Source organism: Natator depressus, chromosome 7, assembly GCF_965152275.1.
Source record: "Natator depressus isolate rNatDep1 chromosome 7, rNatDep2.hap1, whole genome shotgun sequence".
Classification (NCBI taxonomy): domain Eukaryota; kingdom Metazoa; phylum Chordata; order Testudines; family Cheloniidae; genus Natator; species Natator depressus.
In genome coordinates this window covers 83,634,268-83,654,915 of record NC_134240.1, presented here as the reverse complement: position 1 = coordinate 83,654,915, position 20,648 = coordinate 83,634,268, and the positions used below count along the sequence as shown (strand labels likewise).

The following is a 20,648-nucleotide window of genomic DNA, read 5'->3' as shown; positions in this document are numbered from 1 at the left end:
GCCCACTTTCCATAGAGGAGAACTGGGCCTCCAAATCCCCTAGCTAGCTTTGAAAATTCCTAACTGCTGTCTTTTTTTATATCTGTTTATACCATTTTTATTATGCACCTACTTGTGGAGCATGTGACATTGCTTGTGTCAAGCATTGTTAAATAAGAAGTTAATTTCTTATTTAGAAATATTGAACCTATTAAACTGAGATATTTTTCCCTAAGCGTTTTACCTGAGCTCATTGGAACTGTATTTTTTGCAGTTGACCTGCTTCAGTGCCAGCATCCATCATTCTGCTATAGCTTGGTATAGAATAAGATTTACTATGTGCTTATTGCCATAACTATTTTATATGCTACATTCCTGCTCATTACCTGAAATGATTATAACTTCAGGCCTCCCAGGCCTGCTTTCTGAAGCAGGAGACTCCTGCAATGGTAACATTTATCCTGCTGTCCCTCATGATAGGTCTGAATTCCTGCCAGAGGGAGATTTGAAGTCCTGGCTCTGTGCTAGACTGCAGACATCACCAGACACCTGCTGTTCCCCCACTCAAGCCAAGGGTCTGAAGCTGTTCCGGCAAAGCCTGCTATTTTCTGGCATGCTGCTCATCACCAACCAGCTCCTCTGTTACAGATACCACTGCTCCTTACTTTGCCTGAAACACAAGGCCAGAGGCGGGGAGCCAGCTCATGGTCACAAGAGCACTCCTCACTCTAACATAAGAGTACTCTTCTGATCAGTGCGCAGCACGGGCCATGTGTTCCAGCTGGAACATGGAGCACTGAGAGTCTGTGGGAAAAGAGAGGACCAGCACTGAAGGGAAGGGATATTGACAAAAGCAGGGACAGCAGGAGAGAGGGAGAAATTACTGGGCAATGTAAGTGTGGGCAGAGACATATGTGAGTAGAGAGAGAATTTGGTTTGAGGGAGAGAAAAGAAGAAATGACTAGGAGTTAGAGGATGAATTGGGAAATAACAAAGGAAGACCAGTGGAAAGAAAGATCTCTAGTCTAGAAAAAGGGAAGAGGGTTAATTTTGTTGGAAAAAGAAACAGAAGAGAAAATGAAGGCGTTAAAACCAGACAGAAAGGAGGAAGCTGAACACTGAATGAATTGACGATAGTAATGGAGGAAGAGAATAAAGATATTTAAATGGGAAAGAAAAAGCAATAAAAGTAGCCCACCACTTTTCTGTGCTCTCCCCTCTAGGTTTGGTAGTGTTCCCCTGGTGAACAACCCACAGCTTCACAGATTTTTGGGAAGAGGGATTCCAAAATATCTTGGCTGTGGAGGTTTGAGTCCACTGCTTCCAAACCTTACAGTTGGTCATATATTTGTAAAATAACATACCATAGCAGGTGTGTGCAATTAGAAACAAGAGTTTCTCAGATATGGGTGGTTGCTGATTTGCTAAGCAATAAGTATTGACTTTTCCTTATCCAGCTGCACAGAATCTATTTCTAAACTGCATAATTCTATAGCATTTGAAAACTACATTTTGGGTACTCCTCTTATGCTTTTTTATCTGTTAATATTACTAGATGAAAGGCCATCCATCTAATAGGTTATTTTAAAAAATGGACAAGTTTTTCAGATAACCAATTTTGAATGGAAATGTAATTAAAAGCAAAATTGTCTTGTTGCCTTGAGTATTTGGCATTCCAGCTTCGTACATACTCTGGTGTTCTTGCTTCCTTGTTTTCCTGTTACTGTTTTTCTCTCACATATTAATAAATAAAAAGCCTTATATTAAGGCAACTATTTTGTGTCCTTCCTTTAGAGATATGCTCTCCTAATACTCTCCTCAGTTACGTATGCTCCTCAGTGTGTAAGTGGACTGTGGAACTCCTTGCTACAGGAGATTGTTGAGGCCATAAGTTTAGCAAGATTCAAAGAGGGATTGGATATTTAGATGGCTAACAAGAATATTCAGTTATCACAATTAGTAGTGATACATTTTGGAAAGGGTGTTAAATCTCATGCTTCAGGGCTTAAACCAGACTCTAATTCAGGGGTTGGCAACCTATGGCACGCGTGCCAAAGACTGCACGTGAGCTGATTTTTAATGGCACGCTGCTGCCTGCCGGGTCCCAGCCGCTGGCCCTGCTCAGCCCACTGTCGAACCCAGGCCAGCAGCTGGCTGAGCAGGGCTGGCTGCCAGGACCCCGGCAGGCAGCAGCGTGCCATTAACAATCCTGCCCGCCCCGGCCCGCTCTTCTCTGCCCCCGTGCCCCCCGCACGGGGGCATGGTGAAAAAGCTTGGTCCTGCCAGCTGCTGCTGCAGGGCAGGCAAGCTCCCCCCACCCCGTGCTGGGTTCCTGCCCCTCCTCCTCTCCCTTCCTGCCACCGATCAGCTGATGGCCCTTGTAAGGGAGGGGGAGAAGCGGAGCCGCAGCACGCTCGCTGCTCCGGGGAGGAGGCGGAGAAGAGATGGGGACGGGGCCTTGGGGAAGGGGGGTGGAATCAGGACTTATCCCCTCCAGCCCCCTGCCATGAGCTGCTCTGGGCAGGGAACTGGGAGCACCTCCAGGACCCTAACCCACACCCCCAGCCCCCTGCCCTGACCCCTGCACCCCCCCACAACCCCAGCCCTGACTCCAGGACCCTTACACACACACCCCAGCCCCCTGCCCTGATCTCTGCACCCCCCACACACCCCAGCCCTCTGCCCTGACCCATGCACCTCCTTCACACACACCCAGCCCTCTGCCCTGACCCCTGCACCCCCCCACGACCCCAGCCCTGACTCCTGCACCCTCCCCACACATACCCAGCCCCCCCACCCCCCCACCCTGAGCACCAAACGGGAGCTCCTGCACCCCCCCCCCCCACATTCCCACCTGTACCCCTTGCACCAAATGGGAGCTGCCCTGGTAAGCACTCCACACCCAAACCTTCTGCCCCAACCCTGAGCCCCCTCCTTCATTCTAGCTCCTGGCCAGACCCTACACCCCAGCCTGATCCTTCACCCCCAGCTCAGTGCACTCCCACCCTCAGCTCAGTGCAGAGAGAGAGGAAGAGAATGAGCTAGAACCAGGGAAAAGGTAGGTACCCACTCTATGTGGGCAGGGCCGGGATCCCAGACCGGCAGCAGGCTGAGCGGGGTCAGCAGCCAGTACCCTGGCTGGCAGGAGCCGGCGGATGGAACCCCAGACTGGCAGCAGGCTGAGCTGCTCAGCCCACTGCTGGTCTGGGGGCCCAGCCGCCGGCCCCGCTCAGCCCGCTGCCGGTCTGGGGTTCTGGCTGCCGGCCCCTTGCCAGCCGGGGTCCTGGCCGCAGGCCCCACTCAGCCTGCTGCCGGCTTAGGTGAACGGAACCCCAGGCCGGCAGCGGGCTGAGCGGGCTGGCGGCATAAGATCAGCATTTTAATTTAATTTTAAATGAAGCTTCTTAAACATTTTGAAAACCTTGTTTACTTTACATACGACAATAGTTTAGTTATATAATATATAGACTTATAGAGAGAGACCTTCTAAAAAACGTTAAAATGCATTACTGGCACGCGAAACCTTAAATTAAAGTGAATAAATGAAGACTCGGCACACCACTTCTGAAAGGTTGCCGACCCCTGCCTAACTAGTAGACACTAGGATGTGTATGTGTTGTGGGGTAGATCATCTCACATCTGCAGGGTTCTTACATTTCCTCTGAAGCATCTGGTACTGGCCACTGTCAAGATACTGGACTAGATGGACCTTGGGTCTGATCCAGTCTCGCAGTTCCTAATATTGCCATTTTGGTTTGTTTTTTCCCCCGCACTCTAATGAGGAGATGCTATTTGCAGACCAGTTTTGGATTTTCTTTTAACAGTTTGAGATAGAGACGTCAAACTACCTCTTAAGCTTGCTCATCAGCTGAGTGATTGTTGTGCCACTTCTTAATTTTGATGCTGGTATAGTGGACCAGAGTGATAGGGAACATCATGCTTTGTCTGTCAGCCTTGACTTGCATTCATCTTGGAAATAACAGTAGTTTTACTTTTCTATTAATTTAGATCTCTGTGTGGCTCTCACAAGCTCTGGACCCTCTTTGAGTTAGTTATCCTGAATCTAGAAAGACCTAGTGTCTGCTTACAGTGTGGTATTCAAGGGGAACACAGGCAGAGTCTTTTGAGAGCTCAGCAAGAAATTGTGAATCAAAGAGCAGACACCTGTAAATCCATGTCTCCCTTAGTCGCTGCTGTAATACAGTCAGATTAGGGACAGGAAGTGAGGAAGAGCCAACACTCAGTTGCCTAGTAGCTATAGCCATTCAAAAATAGGACAGCCATAACAAAGACAGGGTATAGTTTGTAGTCTGGTGAGGCAGGGAATGCCTATTCCTGGACCTTCTCTATATTACACATGTGCCCACAAGCACACACATAGCAATACCTTTTCTATTTTTGAGGGCTACATCTTAAAGAGGAACTCTTTATACAGTTGAAGCCACAGTTTAATAAGAGCTTGAATTGCCAAGCTAAACCAGGAATGATTTTCAAGTACGTACTTATTTTTGTCACCAGCAGAAGGCTGGTTGGGCCTTTCTTCAGAAATACTCTATTCTAAGATGATTTCAAGGAGCACTAAGGTGTACTAAAGGTCAAGACAGAGTGAGGTCTCAAGTCATTAATGGAGCAGCTATAAAGGGCCACGGACTCAGAAAGCGAAGGCTAATGTGCACTTGTAAAAACATTCCTCTACACCTGGGTCCACATTTGCACACGCAAGTATGGAAACTAACTCAATGCGAGCCAGGATTGGGGCTCACATTTCATAGTGTCCTTAAACTTTAAAAGGTGGTTAGGCTACGTTGTCTTTTGTTCCCATGGATGCTTTTGCAGCAGCCCATGATTTAAACACAATGAATCGTTTTCTTCATTTTCTACAGGTAGCAGAAAATGAGAGGTTTTTTTGTAGGTAGCCTGCTGTGGGGTGGGGTGGGCTGGTTGACGTTCATGAAGCCTAGGGCTTTATGTATATTGAATCCACTTGAGACTGTTCCTCAAATTCATTTTTTGATATAAGTGTTGTGCGATCACTTGTTACATTTGTTGTTGCCAAGGAGACATCGTGTGATACCACTTTAAAAAAAGAAAAAACAAAACTTAAATTTGTTGACTCCTCAGCTTTGTCTCTTCCTGTCTTGGAGAGAGAGAACCCTTTAAGAGAGGAAAAACTGATCACAAAGTACTTTTTTTCAACCCCATAATAGCCTGTCAAAAAATGGGCAAGCCGAACCAGGACAGGCACTTGATAAGGCAGCAAGGGAAGGGATATAGTACTTATTGAGCAGGGAGATTTGTCCAGTAAGAACATAATGGCTGACCTGGTCAAGGAAAGCAAGGATTCTTCTACAAGGATTTACAGGAATTTATACCAGCAGTATGTGGAAAGACCAATGAGAAATAGTGAGAGAATCCTTGGACTGGGGATGCTGTATAATAGGCCAGAATTGCTGTGCATTGCGGTGTGAACAGAATGTGTTCCAGGAAGTAAAATCTACCTGGTGTGCAGTAGTGCTGAGGAATCACAATAACATGGAAGAGCTTTAACAAAAAAAAAAGTGAAACTAAAAATAAACTGTACTTGAACCTTCCTGGAGCAAAGAGGAAGCAAAGACTTTTCACCAGGGTCTGATGTGAGATCATCACATTCATTCAAGATTACAGGATAGATATTGTCCTAAATGTCATGGCTTTTATTTACCAGGCTGTATCTGACTTCTCCCTCATTCTTGTAAACATTGGTTTGCCCTATGATGGGAAGGTGAGGTTGAGGAGCTGGCTCAATTCTTCTTCCTGGGCATTTGGAGACTGGGGATAGTGGATAAATTTGTGCTCATGTAGGAATATTGTGAGAAACTCCTTCAGGGGGACTTCACTGACAGACAAGATGATGTGAGGAAAGGCTCATGGTTTTATGCAACTTGTTCTCCAGTGTGATAGATTCTTTATGGCTTCACACCTCCCACCAAATTATGGGGACTTCTACTTGGAGGAAGCCTCACAGGATTGTCAAGGTTTCTTCCCCACTCTGAACTCTAGGGTACAGATGTGGGGACCTGCATGAAAGACCCCCTAAGCTTATTTTTACCAGCTTAGGTTAAAAACTTCCCCAAGGTACAACCTTTGCCTTGTCCTTGAACAGTATGCTGCCATCACCAAGTGTTTTAAACAAAGAACAGGGAAAGAGACCACTTGGAGAGGCCTTCCCCCAAAATATCCCCCCCAAGCACTACACCCCCTTTCCTGGGGAAGGCTTGATAATAACCCTCACCAATTGATACAGGTGAACACAGACCCAAACCCTTGGATCTTCAGAACAATGAAAAATCAGTCAGGTTTTTAAAAGAAGAATTTTAATGAAAGAAAAGGTAAAAAAAAAAAAAATCACCTCTGTAAAATCAGGATGGTAAATAGCTTACAGGGTAATCAGATTCAAAACATAGAGAATCCCTCTAGGCAAAACCTTAAGTTACAAAAAGACACAAAAACAGGAATATACATTCCCTCCAGCACAGCTTATTTTACCAGCCATTAAACAAAAGAAAATCTAATGCATTTTCTAGCTAGATTACTTACTAACTTTACAGGAGTTGTAAGGCTTACATTCCTGATCTGTTCCCTGCAAAAGCATCACACAGACAGACCAAACCCTTTGTGTGTGTCCCCCCGCCCAGATTTGAAAGTATCTTGTCGCCTCATTGGTCATTTTGGGTCAGGTGCCAGCGAGGTTACCTTAGCCTCTTAACCCTTTACAGGTGAAAGGGTTTTGCCTCTGGCCAGGAGGGATTTTATAGCACTGTATACAGAAAGGTGGTTACCCTTCCCTTTATATTTATGATGATACCAATGGATTTTAAAAGGGGAATATCTCAACTGTAGGAATATTTTTAAAGGGGAAGAAGACTTCTTTTGCAGTAGATCATTTGCTAGAAGGGAGAACCCCTCAGTGATGGACTATCTTTTAAAAAGTAGAAGGCATTCTGATCCTTGTGGAATTGCTGAACTGAAAGCCTAAAATGTTATAATAAGGGGTGCCTTAAGTACAGGCTGAGATTCCAGTGACTAATTTCTTAAGGATCCCCCAATAAACTAAAGCTAACTGTACTCTTCCCTTCCACAGAAATAGAAAGAACCATCTAATGTCATTGTGATGATATTCCTTGCTCTTGACACTTCTGTCCAGATGAAGAAATAATGTACTCTTATTTCTTATAGATATCCTACCCCTCCTGCTTACATCAGCTCAGAATTAGGCCCATGGTATATAGATCTTTGTTTTCAGTGCATTCTTGTATGCGGTGTTCAAATGGAATCCGTGATGGTGACTTTGAATCATTCCAATTATGTCATCCTTCATTTCAGGGGAAAACAGCCAAGGAAGAGAAGGAAATGCGGACGTTGCAACTGCGGAGCCTACAGTATTTGGAACGATACATCTGTCTGATCCTGTTCAATGCCTACCTGCATCTGGAGAAGAAGGACTCTTGGCAGAGGCCATTCAGTGTCTGGATGCGTGAGGTAAGAATTCTCCTCGCTCCCACAGTTAGCACTTAGGAAGAGAAATCAACTGCACTGAGTGTGTGTTAATGGGGCCTACACTCAATCCTGCATTTGTATTGGTGAGGAAATGATGACTGGCTCAGGCAGCTGGTTTTTCTGATTACCAGTGTGTTCATGACCAAAGGTTTCACCAAAGCAGTATTTCATAAACCTGTTCTTCTCTCATGTTTGCAATGGACCTCAGAAATGGCTCATCTTTGTATATAGGGTTTACATGCTAGCCCATCCACAAATCAAATTCAGTTTGGCTGAATGCCGAAAAACTATTGCCTGGACGGGGAATGGTGATTTCTGAATACAGAAAAAGACCCACTTAACCTACTGTATAGACTAGGTGCAGACCAATAGAATAATTTTCTCCAGTCCTTTCTCTTGGTCTACTTCAACCAAATAAAGAAGCCAAATGAAATAATTTAAAAAATTGCTTTATCAGATAGTATCAGCAATACACAATCCCACTATACAGCAGCACATATTGGTCCTTATCTGGATAGAAATTGTTAATGTAAATGAAAAAACCTTTTAGGTACATGGGAGGTAAGCTTCCTATCTGAGCTAGTGAAGTGTATACTTGAAAAACTTCCATTAGAATGTGTGCCCCAGAGTGTGGGTGCTTAGCTGAATTTATCCAAACCTTTGGTCCCTTAGTGTTCACCATTTCCCCACAGTAGGCCCTAGTCAGCTGCGCCTTCCACTCCAGCTGCAGAGGTAGTCCTGCCATTACAAGTGAGAAGTAAAAAGTGCAACTTTTTATTTGTTACTTGTGTTTTTTACTTTCATCCCTGGCCACGTTTCTGCTTCCTCATTGTCAACAATTGCTCACAGCCACTAGCTCTTCACCTTGCCTCCACTCAGAGTTTTCACAGAAAGAAACACAGACCTCCTAGAAACTGTTCACTTGCAGTCATATGTTGCTGTAAATCCAGAATGGGTTGTTGCCACTGCAATCCTGGATTTACTCTCATGGAAAACAGCTGTTTTCTTCTTTTGAGCCATTGTTTTGACATCATTGACACTGATTAGTATCTGAATGAGCACTTGTGTTATGATGTCCAATTCTGTGTCACACCATTTGCGTCTTCATGTCTCGACGCAGTGTCCTGATAGAGTGATACAATATGATCATATCCTCAAATAACTTTTGGGCTCTGCAGTTATCCTGTAGCGTAGGTGTGGGACTAGCCCATGAATCTGAGGATGAGTGGTAATTCAAACACATGAGACATGACCAAAGAAAAAAACTCAAACCCTTTCAAGACAGTTTTAGACATTTCAGCTGGTATATACAAGTCCCATTTCTTTTGACCATCCAGAATCCTGCTGTGAGCCTGAATGTTTGGTATTGTTTAGTGTGCTGGCAAGATGGCAAGTGGTCCTTTTATGGAAATCTCCTAATTTTAAATTGGATCTCCCAAGCACTGCTGCTGCCTCAGTTTGACTCATTCAAACAGGAGGCTTAGGGACCTCCTAACTATTTTGTCTTCAGTCATGTTTAAAACTACTGACTATCTATTTAAATAGCAACATTTTGGGCTGGAAGGAGACCTTGCAGCCAGTCTAGTTCCTCCACCTATCTGTCTGCTTTGCTGCCCTATAATGTTTTTTCCCCAAAAATGCCTGTTTCAATTTCACTCCTGTTTTGAGTGTTCCCAGTTACATCCTCTGTTCCTCCCTCTGATTGCACCTGTCCTACATACTAAATATTCCTGAACTCCCACAAGTCCTGCCGTTTTTTTATCTGCAGTTCATGCCCTCTTTTTTGGAGTCACCCTGTGATACAGTCCAACCTGTGATGCATCCTACACTTCAATTTAAACCTGAATTAGATTAACTGAAACCTATTCCGGGCAGCTGGCACTGTTTACATTGTTAGAAAAACGGAAGGCAATTATGGTTTGACAGTGCATGGATTCCATGAAATTTCCCTTCTTTACTCCTCTTGCCTCCACATTGTAGCCAGTTCATTGTCCTTCTAGACAAATAGGAGGGGATGGCATTCATTTTAGTACCCATCAGCATCAAGCTTTGGTCAGTCAGAGGTCACTGCTGAGTGACACTAGTTACCCCCTCCCTGCCATCATCCTATCTGAGATGAAGTGCATCACAGCATTTGCAAGCTCAGATCGATGTGAGAAAGTTGTGCCAATTTATTGAAGGTGTGATTTTTTAAAAAACTGATTTAGTTAAACTGGTGCAAAAGGCTATATGCATGTTCTTACTCTGGTGTAAACCAGGCTTATTTTGGTTTAGCTTAAAATGGTTAGGAATCAGTTTAACTAAACCAAAACAAGTGTGTCTACACAGGGTTTTGCACAAGTTTTATTAGATAACTTTTTAAAAAGATATCTTCTGTCATTGCCACTGTTCAACATCCTAGCACTGGTACTGCAAGATTTCTTGATGTTTATCACCAGTCCAAATTCCTGGCATCACTGGGACGATCAGTACAAGTGTAGAGATGTGAAAAACAGAAGCCACTTTTCTTTTCCAAATGGCCTTTGTGGGTACCTGGAAAATTTGATCTCTTTGCTGCATGTAAGGTTGTTGACAAATTCGAAGGTGTTCAGAAAAGAACTACATAAATTATTTGAAGTCTAGAAAAACTGCCTTTCCAAAGCACCTCAGTCTATTTAGCTTAACAAAGAGATGGTAAAGTGATGCTTTGATCACGATTGATAAGTACTATCTGTAGAGAAAATTTCTGATAGTAGGGGGTTCTTTAATTTAACAGACAAAGGCATAACAAGTTCCACTGTCTTGAAGTTAAAGCAAGACAAATTCAGACTAGAAGTAAAACATGTATTTTTAACAGTGAGGGTAGTTAACCATTAGAACAGCTTATGTAGGGATCTGGTCTCTTCTGTCACTTAAATCTTTTAATAAAGTTTAGGTATCCTAAAAGATGTGCTCTAGATCAATCAGAAGTTATGGGCTTAATGTAGGAATCACTGGGTGAAATTCTATGGCCTGTGTTATGCAGGAGGTCAAATTAGATTATCTTCATGTCTCTTCTGGCCTTAAATCTATGGATGAAATCCTGGCCCCATTGAAATCAATGGGAGTTTTGCCATTGACTTCAATCAGGTCAGCATTTCATCCTGTGAATCACTGCCATTATGACATTGTTCCTTCCTCCCTGCCCACTGCACAATTACCTTGGAAGAAGAATTTTGCCTTTACAGTTAAATAATGAGTATTTTTCTGTTTCTTTATTAACCTGTAGTTTTCCCATAGTACAAATCTGAAAGCAGTATCACCCATTGTATTGAAACATACGACTCAGAGCTCATGTATATGTTTACAAACTAGAGCCTCGATGGGGCTGGGATATACAAAAAGTGCTCCATTCAAAAATTCTCTGGGTGGTGTCAAATGAAAGTAAGTAACTAAGTGAAGGTGTCCAAGCTGAATGCATTAATTTTCACACCTAGACCAGCTCTTAAAAGGTGACCTAGGAAGGGAAAAAATTGGGCTTGTGCTCTCCTTACTGAATTAATGCGATGAAAGTCTGAAAGCTTTTGTGTCTAGGAGGGACGGGATTGAAGGAAATGGCAGGTTCCTGCTTTTTTAGCCCCCCGCCCCCCGATTTTGTTTAAGCATTAGAAATTCAGGTCTTGTCTGCCCTGGCAGACTCTGAGATGACTTAAGAACTGGTGAAATGACATCACAAAAGTCAAGTGTGTGAAAAGTAAGCAACTGAGAGGTGAAGGGAATTTTAGTCAGTGTTTAAAACTTTCACTAAAATGTTCTCAGTTGGGAGGTTTAAGTTACATTCCTGTGTCTATATTTAGACACCTAAATAAGTGTATAGATTTTCAGTGGTGCTGACCACATAACAGCTCCACTGAGATCCATAGGAACTGCTGAATGCTCAGCACCTTTTGGAAAATCTGGCTTCTGATTTAGGTACTTAAATAACTTTAGGCCTCTACTTTCTTTTAAAATTTGACCTTTTAAATTTTTTTTAACACCTATGTAGGATCAATGACTCATGAACATTTTGGATAAAGAATGTCTCTTTATTAGTGTCAAAAACTGCACCTTTTCCATTAGGTGTTTGAGTTACAGTAACCATACTGTGAGGGCTAGACTACACTTAAGACAGTGCAGCTGTACCACTGTAGTGCTTCAGGAAAGACACTACCTGTGCTGATGGGAGGGCTTCTCTTGTCAGCCTAGGTACTCCGCCTCCCCGAGAACCAGTCTACTAGTGCTGTCCACCCTGGGGGTTGGGTAGATTTAACAGCGTGGCTCAGGGGTGTGGATTTTTCACACTGACCTAATTTCCTAGTATAGACCAGGCCTGAGACCCTAGAGGGCTCTTCAGTGAGGGAGAGGCAGACTTGCAATCACTGACATTTCTGAGATAAAAATCAAACAGAAAAAGAATTATTTAATATCCCCCCCACCCACCCAAAAAAAAACAACCCAGAAAGTTAGGCTCTCCTTTACTACATCATAACGATGTTAAACATGGGTACAAGCCCCTTTTTTTTTTTTTTTTTAAAGAGCAAACTTTTGCAGATCTCCTTGACTCCTAGTCAGAAGTGATTATTCCTGGTGAACCTTTTGAAATTATGAAAACTGTCTTTGGAAGTAGGGAATGGACAATATAAATAATAAATTCATCCCCACTCCACAAACTAGACCAAACCCTGCACTGTCTTTAGTGCTGGACATAGGTTTCTGCATCTGAAATATCAGGGTCCCTCTTGGGGAATGGTTATATTCCAGTGGTAATTGCCATGATTGAGACAGCTGCTGTCAGATGGAAACAGCTGAAGGGTATGCGTATATTGTGAAGCCTGTGAATTCTGGACTCAGATTGCTCCCATCCTTCTCTCCCTTTTTCTTTCCTCCTTCTGCCTCTTAGCTGCCATGGTTTCTCTGCATGGGGGAGATTTTTGCTGGAATTTACCAGTGTACCTTTTTGTTCTTTCCTGCTGTCTCCGTGCACTGAACTTCAGAACGTCTGGCTTCTGGGTTGCCGTTGATGTGTTAATCTCAGTTCGTGGTTTGGTCAGATGGACGTGCACAGAAGAGAATGGAATTTATGTGCATTCTTGATAGATTATGGCTGATTTGTCAGCTTTTGCAGCTTTGATATTTTGCTTGCTCGTTTTTCTTTTCTGAAGTGAGTTTAGCAACAGTAAGAAGAGAATTTGTTCATATATGTTCTAGAAAAAGTAGCAGGAGGGAGCTCCCCTCCCTGGGGTAATAACTGGACCACTTTTGCCATCCTTACCAACGGACAGTAGAGTGAAAATCTCCCAAGTAATCTTATGATGATGATTTGATAATGTCACCACTAAATCAGCTCCTTTGCCTGTAAGGGTGCAATGGGAGGGAAACTTGCTGCAGGGATATTTCTGCTACCGCTGGTCGATTGCTTTTTGGACTAAGCTAAAGGAGATGTAGCATATTTTGGTGGTGGGAGTTACTAACTGGCTTTTGATTTATAGCAAGGACTTCCATGAGAGAGTTTGGGATGGATACAGGCTAGGGTGTGGGGATAATTAAAGTGTTTGTCCCACATTTTAAGAGCTAAGAAATAATTATATACATTATCTTTGTGTGACCATAATTGTAGAGATATCTTTGTTGTGCAGGACCATGTTATCTGACTCTTGGATCTGGCAAATCTGGAGTTTTCTGTGGTAGCACCACAGCATCCTGCATTAGTGAGCCGCTTGGGAGCATCCTGAGCTATTTCTTTCAAGAGTTTGAGCAGATATCCGACAACCAGACACAACTCTACAACAATCTAATATAGCGGGTACTCCTAAGGGCCCAAACTCGCTAACCTCAATTTCTCATTTTGTGTATCTGGGGGGTCATGGCCATAGCTAGCATGGAGGGTGGTCCAAGTCCCACTCTCCCAGGATGGTGTGGAAATATGGTGTGTATTGTATCTTAATTTTAAAAACCTGAGGATTGGATAGGAAGGAAACTAGGGACCCATCTACCATACAAGTACAACCAGGTGTTTGCAAATATTCTGTGAACACCTTTATCTGTTAGATGTGTTCTTAACAATTTGTGGCCCTACAACAGCATTTTTCACAACACAACCATGTATCATCTGAGTTTGTGCATCCACACCTACACGCTGGTTAATGATGTTTGCACCTGTACATTCTGGGAAAATCTGAGCAGCTATCCTATATTGCCGCAGAACATGCACAGAGTGGTGTCAGCAACACATGCAGCAGTGTGCTCTGGGATGTCCTGCCTAACTGCTTACACAGACATAGGTATAGGGTCTCATTCACATGGCAAAACAGGTTACAGGAACACAAACATGTGCTGGCTTAGGCCCCTTGCAAGGGTGAAACATGGTCAGTTACCATGGTTACAAACTGAGTAGAGACTAACCACTAACTGGTTACAAACAGTTAAAAATTGTATTGCAGACAGAATTTTAATCATAACTTTGGGGTGATGGGGTTTAGCAACACCCCTGTTTACCTCTTCAGATCATGGCTTGGGGTGTGTGTGTGTACATAAAATGTTTGTAACATGAATTTCCATTTCCTCTGTACGCTTTTTCTGCTGCTTCTCTTTCCTGGTTTATACATCTGGCAAGTATCCTTAGAGGTTAATAGCTTTCTTGTCCTGGAAGTAGTTTTTGGATTAAGATGATTTTATCTTTTGTCTGCTAGGAGCTTTGTTAATGGGGCCTTGCTAGGTTAACTTTCAGCACACAGCTTAGGTGTACCCCCCTTCCCTCCCACCCATAAAACAACGCACAGTAAAAAACCTGAACCCTCCCTCCCCCCCTCCCCCCCCCACAAATGTTACTGTTGAAAATGAATCCCTGTAGTTTGAAATGGTTTGGCTATTTGTACCTCTCTAAACAAACAGAACAGGAAACAATACAACTCTTCAAACAAGTCTGGGCTGGGTCACGTCTCTAGGGGATGAGGTCATGTTGAGGAAATGAGGGAGATAGAGTGCAATCCATTAAACTGAAAGGACGCTTGTTGGGGCAGTGAGGCAGAGACAGGCTGCTTCTTTCTTTTCTCCCTCCCTTCCCCTTCTCTCTTTTTTATGAGGTATTAAACTGCCCCTTGAAAGCATTCTCCTCCTCCCCATTATTCCCAGGCACAAAGGGCTTTTTGAGGCTTCTCCTTTATCAGGACTTTGGCATCTCTCATATCCAAGCAATCAGCTCTTTCTGTGCAGCAGTCCTACTCATTTGACGCAGGGAAGGTTTTGTAGATGCATGCAAAGGTTGGTTGAGTTGGTGCACTCTCCACATCTCTCAATGCAGAGATTAAACTTGTGTGTGTGGCGTGTAAGGGGGTGGAGGGGTTAGCTGAACTGCACATTTGTACAAGCTCTGCAGAGGTGGGCAGTCCAGGAAGTCCCAGTGCACTTAAACATAAAACTCAAACAACAACATTTCATTTGCCTAGAATTAAGATTACTTATGTGCAACTCTCAGTAACGCGGTCAATGAAAGTCAAGAAAATCACTGGTCAAGGCAACCTTCATTCAAGTTCTTTAACCCTCCACAATCAATATATGTTGGAAGTGTAAGGGAGCTCGCTGTGGAAATGGGGGGTCTGGGTGAGCGTTTGGGTGTTAAAGGTTCTTAGATGTCCCCCATCACTGTAGAATGGGCATGGATCAGCGTTCATGTCGTGCTCCCAGTCAGTACCTGGCCCAAGCCAAAAAAGCTGATGATCTAATCAGTGGACGAAATTTGGGAATGGATTCTGGTCACGTGCCACCTGAGGCATGTTGCGCATAAGCTAAGAAGACTGTAGAATCAGAGTGCCTGTAATACCAACATTGATGCATCCTCCGCACATGTGACAAATGCTCTGTTAACATCTTAAACTATCACATGATGCTCAAATCCTACATCTTAAACCCAAGTTAGAATTCTTTTCAAAAACGTAAATGATGGCTCCTAGCCGCAGGAGCTGAAAGGGAGCAAACTCCATTCTGCTTCCTTGGCCAGCTTAATCTTTTGGCATCCAGGTGGTCAGACTTCCCATGGTGATGTAGCATGATGGGATGTCATGAATTCTGCCAGCAAGAGTTAACTGGGACAAACTAAAAGGGTGATGGGGACAAATATGCTAAATATGAAGCAGCATATTTGTCAATTCTCTCCCTCCTCCACTGTTTTCTGTAGTAGACTGTTGTTCTTGCTTCATGCAGTTGTACCCATTGCAGTGTGAACATACCCCATTGCACTTCTCACCTGGGGAGTTTAATCTAAAGCTAAAAAGTTAAATATTCTGGCAAATTTCAGCCCTCTCCCATGTCTCAACCCTTCAAAGGCTTGATCTTAAAACTAACTGAATGCGTACTGTACATGAACACAAATCAATTCTGAATGCTTCTCTGTAGTGAGGCCTAGTCTGAAATACCCGCCCTCTATACAAAGCCATAGGTTTTTTTCCTCTAAATGCACTTCTTTATAAAAGCCACTGTTCTATTTTTTTAAGGACTTACCGGGTCCCAAAGACCCTTTTCATAAGCAGAATTCATTGTATAAGGAAGAATAAGCTTGATTTGAACAGCATAAACTCTGAGTCTGAAACTGTAAACCACAGGTCTAATTTCTCCAGGGAGAAAATACAAACTCCATTTCTTAAATGTCATTCATACGTTTTATTTGTGTGTGTGTATATATATCATATATATATAAAATATACACTAAACTGTTTATAATGAGCCACACCAAAACCCTGGATCCAAACAGCCTGAACTTTGGAAAAGTTCTGATCTGGAAAGAAACATCATAAATAAATGTTTTATTAATTTATTTGGATTTATACAAATCAGACATTAGAAAAACATACATACTCTGGTCTCTTTACTTCATATTAACAATACAAATACTACACCAGCAAAACTAAACCTAGCAACTTGCCCCAAACCAGAAAATAAAATAAAACTAAAACTACCCAAGTCCCAGCCCAGAACACACCTTTCCCTCCTTGGAACCTGAGAAAAGAGATTAGCTTTGCAGTATTCCTGAAGGCTAACAGATTCAGGCTATATTGGTGTAATGTGGTTGCCTGTGCCTTAAGGGGACAGTGGCCTGGAGCTGGCCAGCCCCATACAATTAGCCCTGCTTGCCACACCTGGGATGGAGTGTGGGGTTTAATTAGTAGAACCAGCTGAGTGTGAAGGAGCTGATTCTCCTATGATCAGCAGCAGGAAGCTGCAGAGAGAGAGAGAGGTGCCCTGGGAGAGAAACAAGAGTGAAGCTGGAGTGAGAGACTTCAGCAGAAGTTTGTGAACGCAGGGATTGGCTATTGGGCATGAGGAGGCTCTAACAGGGGACTCTGAGGATATGTCTACACTGCAGTTAAACACCCATGGCTGGCCCATGCTGGCTGACTCAGGCTCACAGGGCTCAGGCTAAGGGACTGTTTAATTGTGGTGTAGATGTTCAGGCTTGGATTGGAGCCCAGACTCAGGGACCATGTGAGAGGGAAGGGTCCAAGAGCCCAGGCTCTAGCCTGAGACCAAAACATCTACGCCTCAATTAAACAGCCCCTTAGCCCGAGCTCTGCAAGCTTGAGTCTGCTGGCACGGCCAACCCTGGGTTTTTAATTGCAATGTGGACATACCCCAAGAGTACGTCTGCACTGCTATTTTTAGCCCCAGGACGTGATCCCTGTGAGCCCCGAGTCAGTTGACTTGGGCTCTGAGACTCACAGCTGAGTTTGTTTTGTTTTTTATTTTTCCCCTGTGTATATGTACCCTTAGTCATTCAGGACAATCCAGGGAGGGTATGACCTGGGAGACCCCAGCAGGAAAAAGTGGAAGTGGATTTGGGGAAGATTTTAAAACTTTATTTTGAGTCTGATTTTGTTGTTTTAAAAAATCCAGTCCCAAAGAGGGGTGTGGATGAACCAAAGAAGAGTTGTTTTGATAGTTTGGTTGTAGGGGCCCTGAGCTGAAGAGGGAAACCAAGGCAGGGTGCCTACAGAGTGATGCTAGGCCATAAGAGGGTGCTTGGGAGGTGTCCAGCCCATTTACAATTGGACTGGGATGTACTGAATTCTAAAGTTCAGAGCCATCCACAGAGAAAGCTCTGTCAGCTGCTCCAACTTTATTAAACTAAAAGTGTTCCAAACTGAGCACCTCTAATTGTAACTATGGTGATATCATGCTGGAAGAGAGACCTTATTGTTAGTGTACATGTGTGCATAGGGCTCTATACATTTATAAAATCTTGTCCATGCATCTGTGGTGCATCTCAATTGCACCTAGGCATGAAATACCAAAATAAAATCGAAGATGCAGTGTTTGCAAGTGACATGTACTCTTCAGCTGCGGTAACTTAGAGTGACATTCAATTTTGGGCTTTGAATTACCTTTAAATTTTGTGCAAAATATTGTTTTAGATGTTAACGTTGAAGAGAGACTGGGAGGACACTAAATTTGCACCTAAAGAGCCTCAGTACAGTGAAAAAGGATCTTCCAAGATTAAGCAAATAATGAGGAGGCAAGTGAGGTGTACATAGGTGGTGTTTAGTTATTGAGTCATTCTGAGCCCTGGTCTACACTAGGACTTTAGGTCGAATTTAGCAGCGTTAAATCGATGTAAACCTGCACCCGTCCACACGATGAAGCCCTTTATTTCGACTTAAAGGGCTCTTAAAATCGATTTCCTTACCCCACCCCTGACAAGTGGATTAGCGCTTAAATCGGCCTTGCCGGGTCGAATTTGGGGTACTGTGGACATAATTTGACGGTATTGGCCTCCAGGAGCTATCCCAGAGTGCTCCATTGTGACCGCTCTGGACAGCACTCTCAACTCAGATGCACTGGCCAGGTAGACAGGAAAAGAACCGCGAACTTTTGAATCTCATTTCCTGTTTGGCCAGCGTGGCAAGCTGCAGGTGACCATGCAGAGCTCATCAGCAGAGGTGACCATACAGAGCTCATCAGCAGAGGTGACCGTGATGGAGTCCCAGAATCGCAAAAGAGCTCCAGCATGGACCGAACGGGAGGTACGGGATCTGATCGCTGTATGGGTAGAGGAATCCGTGCTATCAGAACTCCGTTCCAGTTTTCGAAATGCCAAAACCTTTGTCAAAATTTCCCAGGGCATGAAGGACAGAGGCCATAACAGGGACCCAAAGCAGTGCCGCGTGAAACTTAAGGAGCTGAGGCAAGCCTACCAGAAAACCAGAGAGGTGAACGGCCGCTCCGGGTCAGAGCCCCAGACATGCCGCTTCTATGATGAGCTGCATGCCATTTTAGGGGGTTCAGCCACCACTACTCCAGCGGGGTTGTTTGACTCCTTCAATGGAGATGGAGGCAACATGGAAGCAGGTTTTGGGGACGAAGAAGATGACGATGATGATGAGGTGTAGATAGCTCACAGCAAGCAAGCGGAGAAACCGGTTTTCCCGACAGCCAGGAACTGTTTCTCACCCTGGATCTGGAGCCAGTACCCCCCGAACCCACCCAAGGCTGCCTCCTGGACCCGGCAGGTGGAGAAGGGACCTCCGGTGAGTGTACCTTTTAAAATACTATACATGGTTTAAAAGCAAGCATGTGAAAGGATTAATTTGCCCTGGCATTTGCGGCTCTCCTGGATGTACTCCCAAAGCCTTTGCAAAAGGTTTCTGGGGAGGGCAGCCTTATTGTGTCCTCCATGGTAGGACACTTTACCAGTCCAGGCCAGTAACACGTACTCGGGAATCATTGTACAACAAAGCATTGCAGTGTATGTTTGCTGGCGTTCAAACAACATCCGTTCTTTATCTCTCTGTGTTATCCTCAGGAGAGTGAGATATCATTCATGGTCACCTGGTTGAAATAGGGTGCTTTTCTTCAGGGGACACTCAGAGGTGCCCGTTCCTGCTGGGCTGTTTGCCTGTGGCTGAACAGAAATGTTCCCTGCTGTTAGCCACGGGTAGAGGGGGTAGCCACGCGGTGGGGGGAGGCAAAATGTGACCTTGTAACGAAAGCACATGTGCTATGTATGTAATGTTAACAGCAAGGTTTACCCTGAAAGAGTGTAGCCACTGTTTTATAAAATGTGTCTTTTTAAATACCGCTGTCCCTTTTTTTTTCTCCACCAGCTGCATGTGTTTCAATGATCACAGGATCTTCTCCTTCCCAGAGGCTAATGAAGATTAGAAAGAAAAAAAAATGCACTCATGATGAAATGTTCTCTGAGCTCATGCTGTCCTCCCACACTGACAGAGCACAGACGAATGCGTGGAGGCAAATAATGTCAGAGTGCAGGAAAGCACAAAATGACCGGGAGGAGAGGTGGCGGGCTGAAGAGAGTAAGTGGCGGGCTGAAGAGAGTAAGTGGCGGGCTGAAGACAGGGTTGAAGCTCAAATGTGGCGGCAGCGTGATGAGAGGAGGCAGGATTCAATGCTGAGGCTGCTGGAGGATCAAACCAGTATGCTCCAGTGTATGGTTGAGCTGCAGCAAAGGCAGCTAGAGCACAGACTGCCACTACAGCCCCTGTGTAACCAACCACCCTCCTCCCCAAGTTCCATAGCCTCTACACCCAGATGCCCAAGAACGCGGTGGGGGGGCCTCCGGCCAACCAGCCACTCCACCACAGAGGATTGCCCAAAAAACAGAAGGCTGGCATTCAATAAATTTTGAAGTTGTAAACTTTTAAAGTGCTGTGTGGCATTTTCCTTCCCTCCTCCACCACCCCTCCTGGACTACCTTGGTAGTCATCCCCCTATTTGTATGATGAATGAATAAAGAATGCATGAATGTGAAGCAACAATGACTTTATTGCCTCTGCAAGTGGTGATCGAAGGGAGGAGAGGAGGGTGGTTAGCTTACAGGGAAGTAGAGTGAACCAAGGGCCGGGGGGGGGGGGGGGGTTCATCAAGGAGAAACAAACAGAACTTTCACACCGTAGCCTGGCCAGTCATGAAACTGGTTTTCAAAGCTTCTCAGATGCGTACCGCACCCTCCTGTGCTCTTCTAACCGCCCTGGTGTCTGGCTGCGCGTAACCAGCAGCCAGGCGATTTGCCTCAACTTCCCACCCCGCCATAAACGTCTCCCCCTTACTCTCACAGATATTGTGGAGCGCACAGAAAGCAGTAATAACAGTGGGAATATTGGTTTCGCTGAGGTCTAAGCGAGTCAGTA

General features: G+C 44.4%; 2 protein-coding genes across 3 annotated transcripts in view; both read left to right on the top strand.

The window, feature by feature from the left end:
• Nucleotides 1-20,648, top strand: part of PALD1 (phosphatase domain containing paladin 1) — a 191,705-nt gene that overhangs the window by 160,083 nt on the left and 10,974 nt on the right. For both annotated transcript variants that reach the window (XM_074958941.1, XM_074958943.1), the window contains exon 19: nucleotides 7,342-7,497. In XM_074958941.1, the coding sequence (XP_074815042.1) occupies nucleotides 7,342-7,497 (156 nt within the window). The remainder of the gene's footprint in view (nucleotides 1-7,341; nucleotides 7,498-20,648) is intronic.
• On the top strand, nucleotides 18,403-19,930 carry LOC141991637 (zinc finger and SCAN domain-containing protein 32-like). Its single transcript, XM_074959974.1, has 3 exons — nucleotides 18,403-18,524; nucleotides 18,621-19,028; nucleotides 19,605-19,930. The coding sequence occupies exons 1-2, from the start codon at nucleotides 18,420-18,422 to the stop codon at nucleotides 18,888-18,890; spliced, it is 375 nt and encodes a 124-aa protein (XP_074816075.1). The 5' UTR covers nucleotides 18,403-18,419; the 3' UTR covers nucleotides 18,891-19,028; nucleotides 19,605-19,930.

Coding starts and splice junctions, on each gene's coding strand:
- LOC141991637 (XM_074959974.1), top strand. CDS start 18,420: ATGCAGAGCTCATCAGCAGAGGTGACCATACAGAGCTCATCAGCAGAG. Junction 18,525..18,620: donor CAGCATGGACCGAACGGGAG/GTACGGGATCTG, acceptor AAAATTTCCCAG/GGCATGAAGGACAGAGGCCA.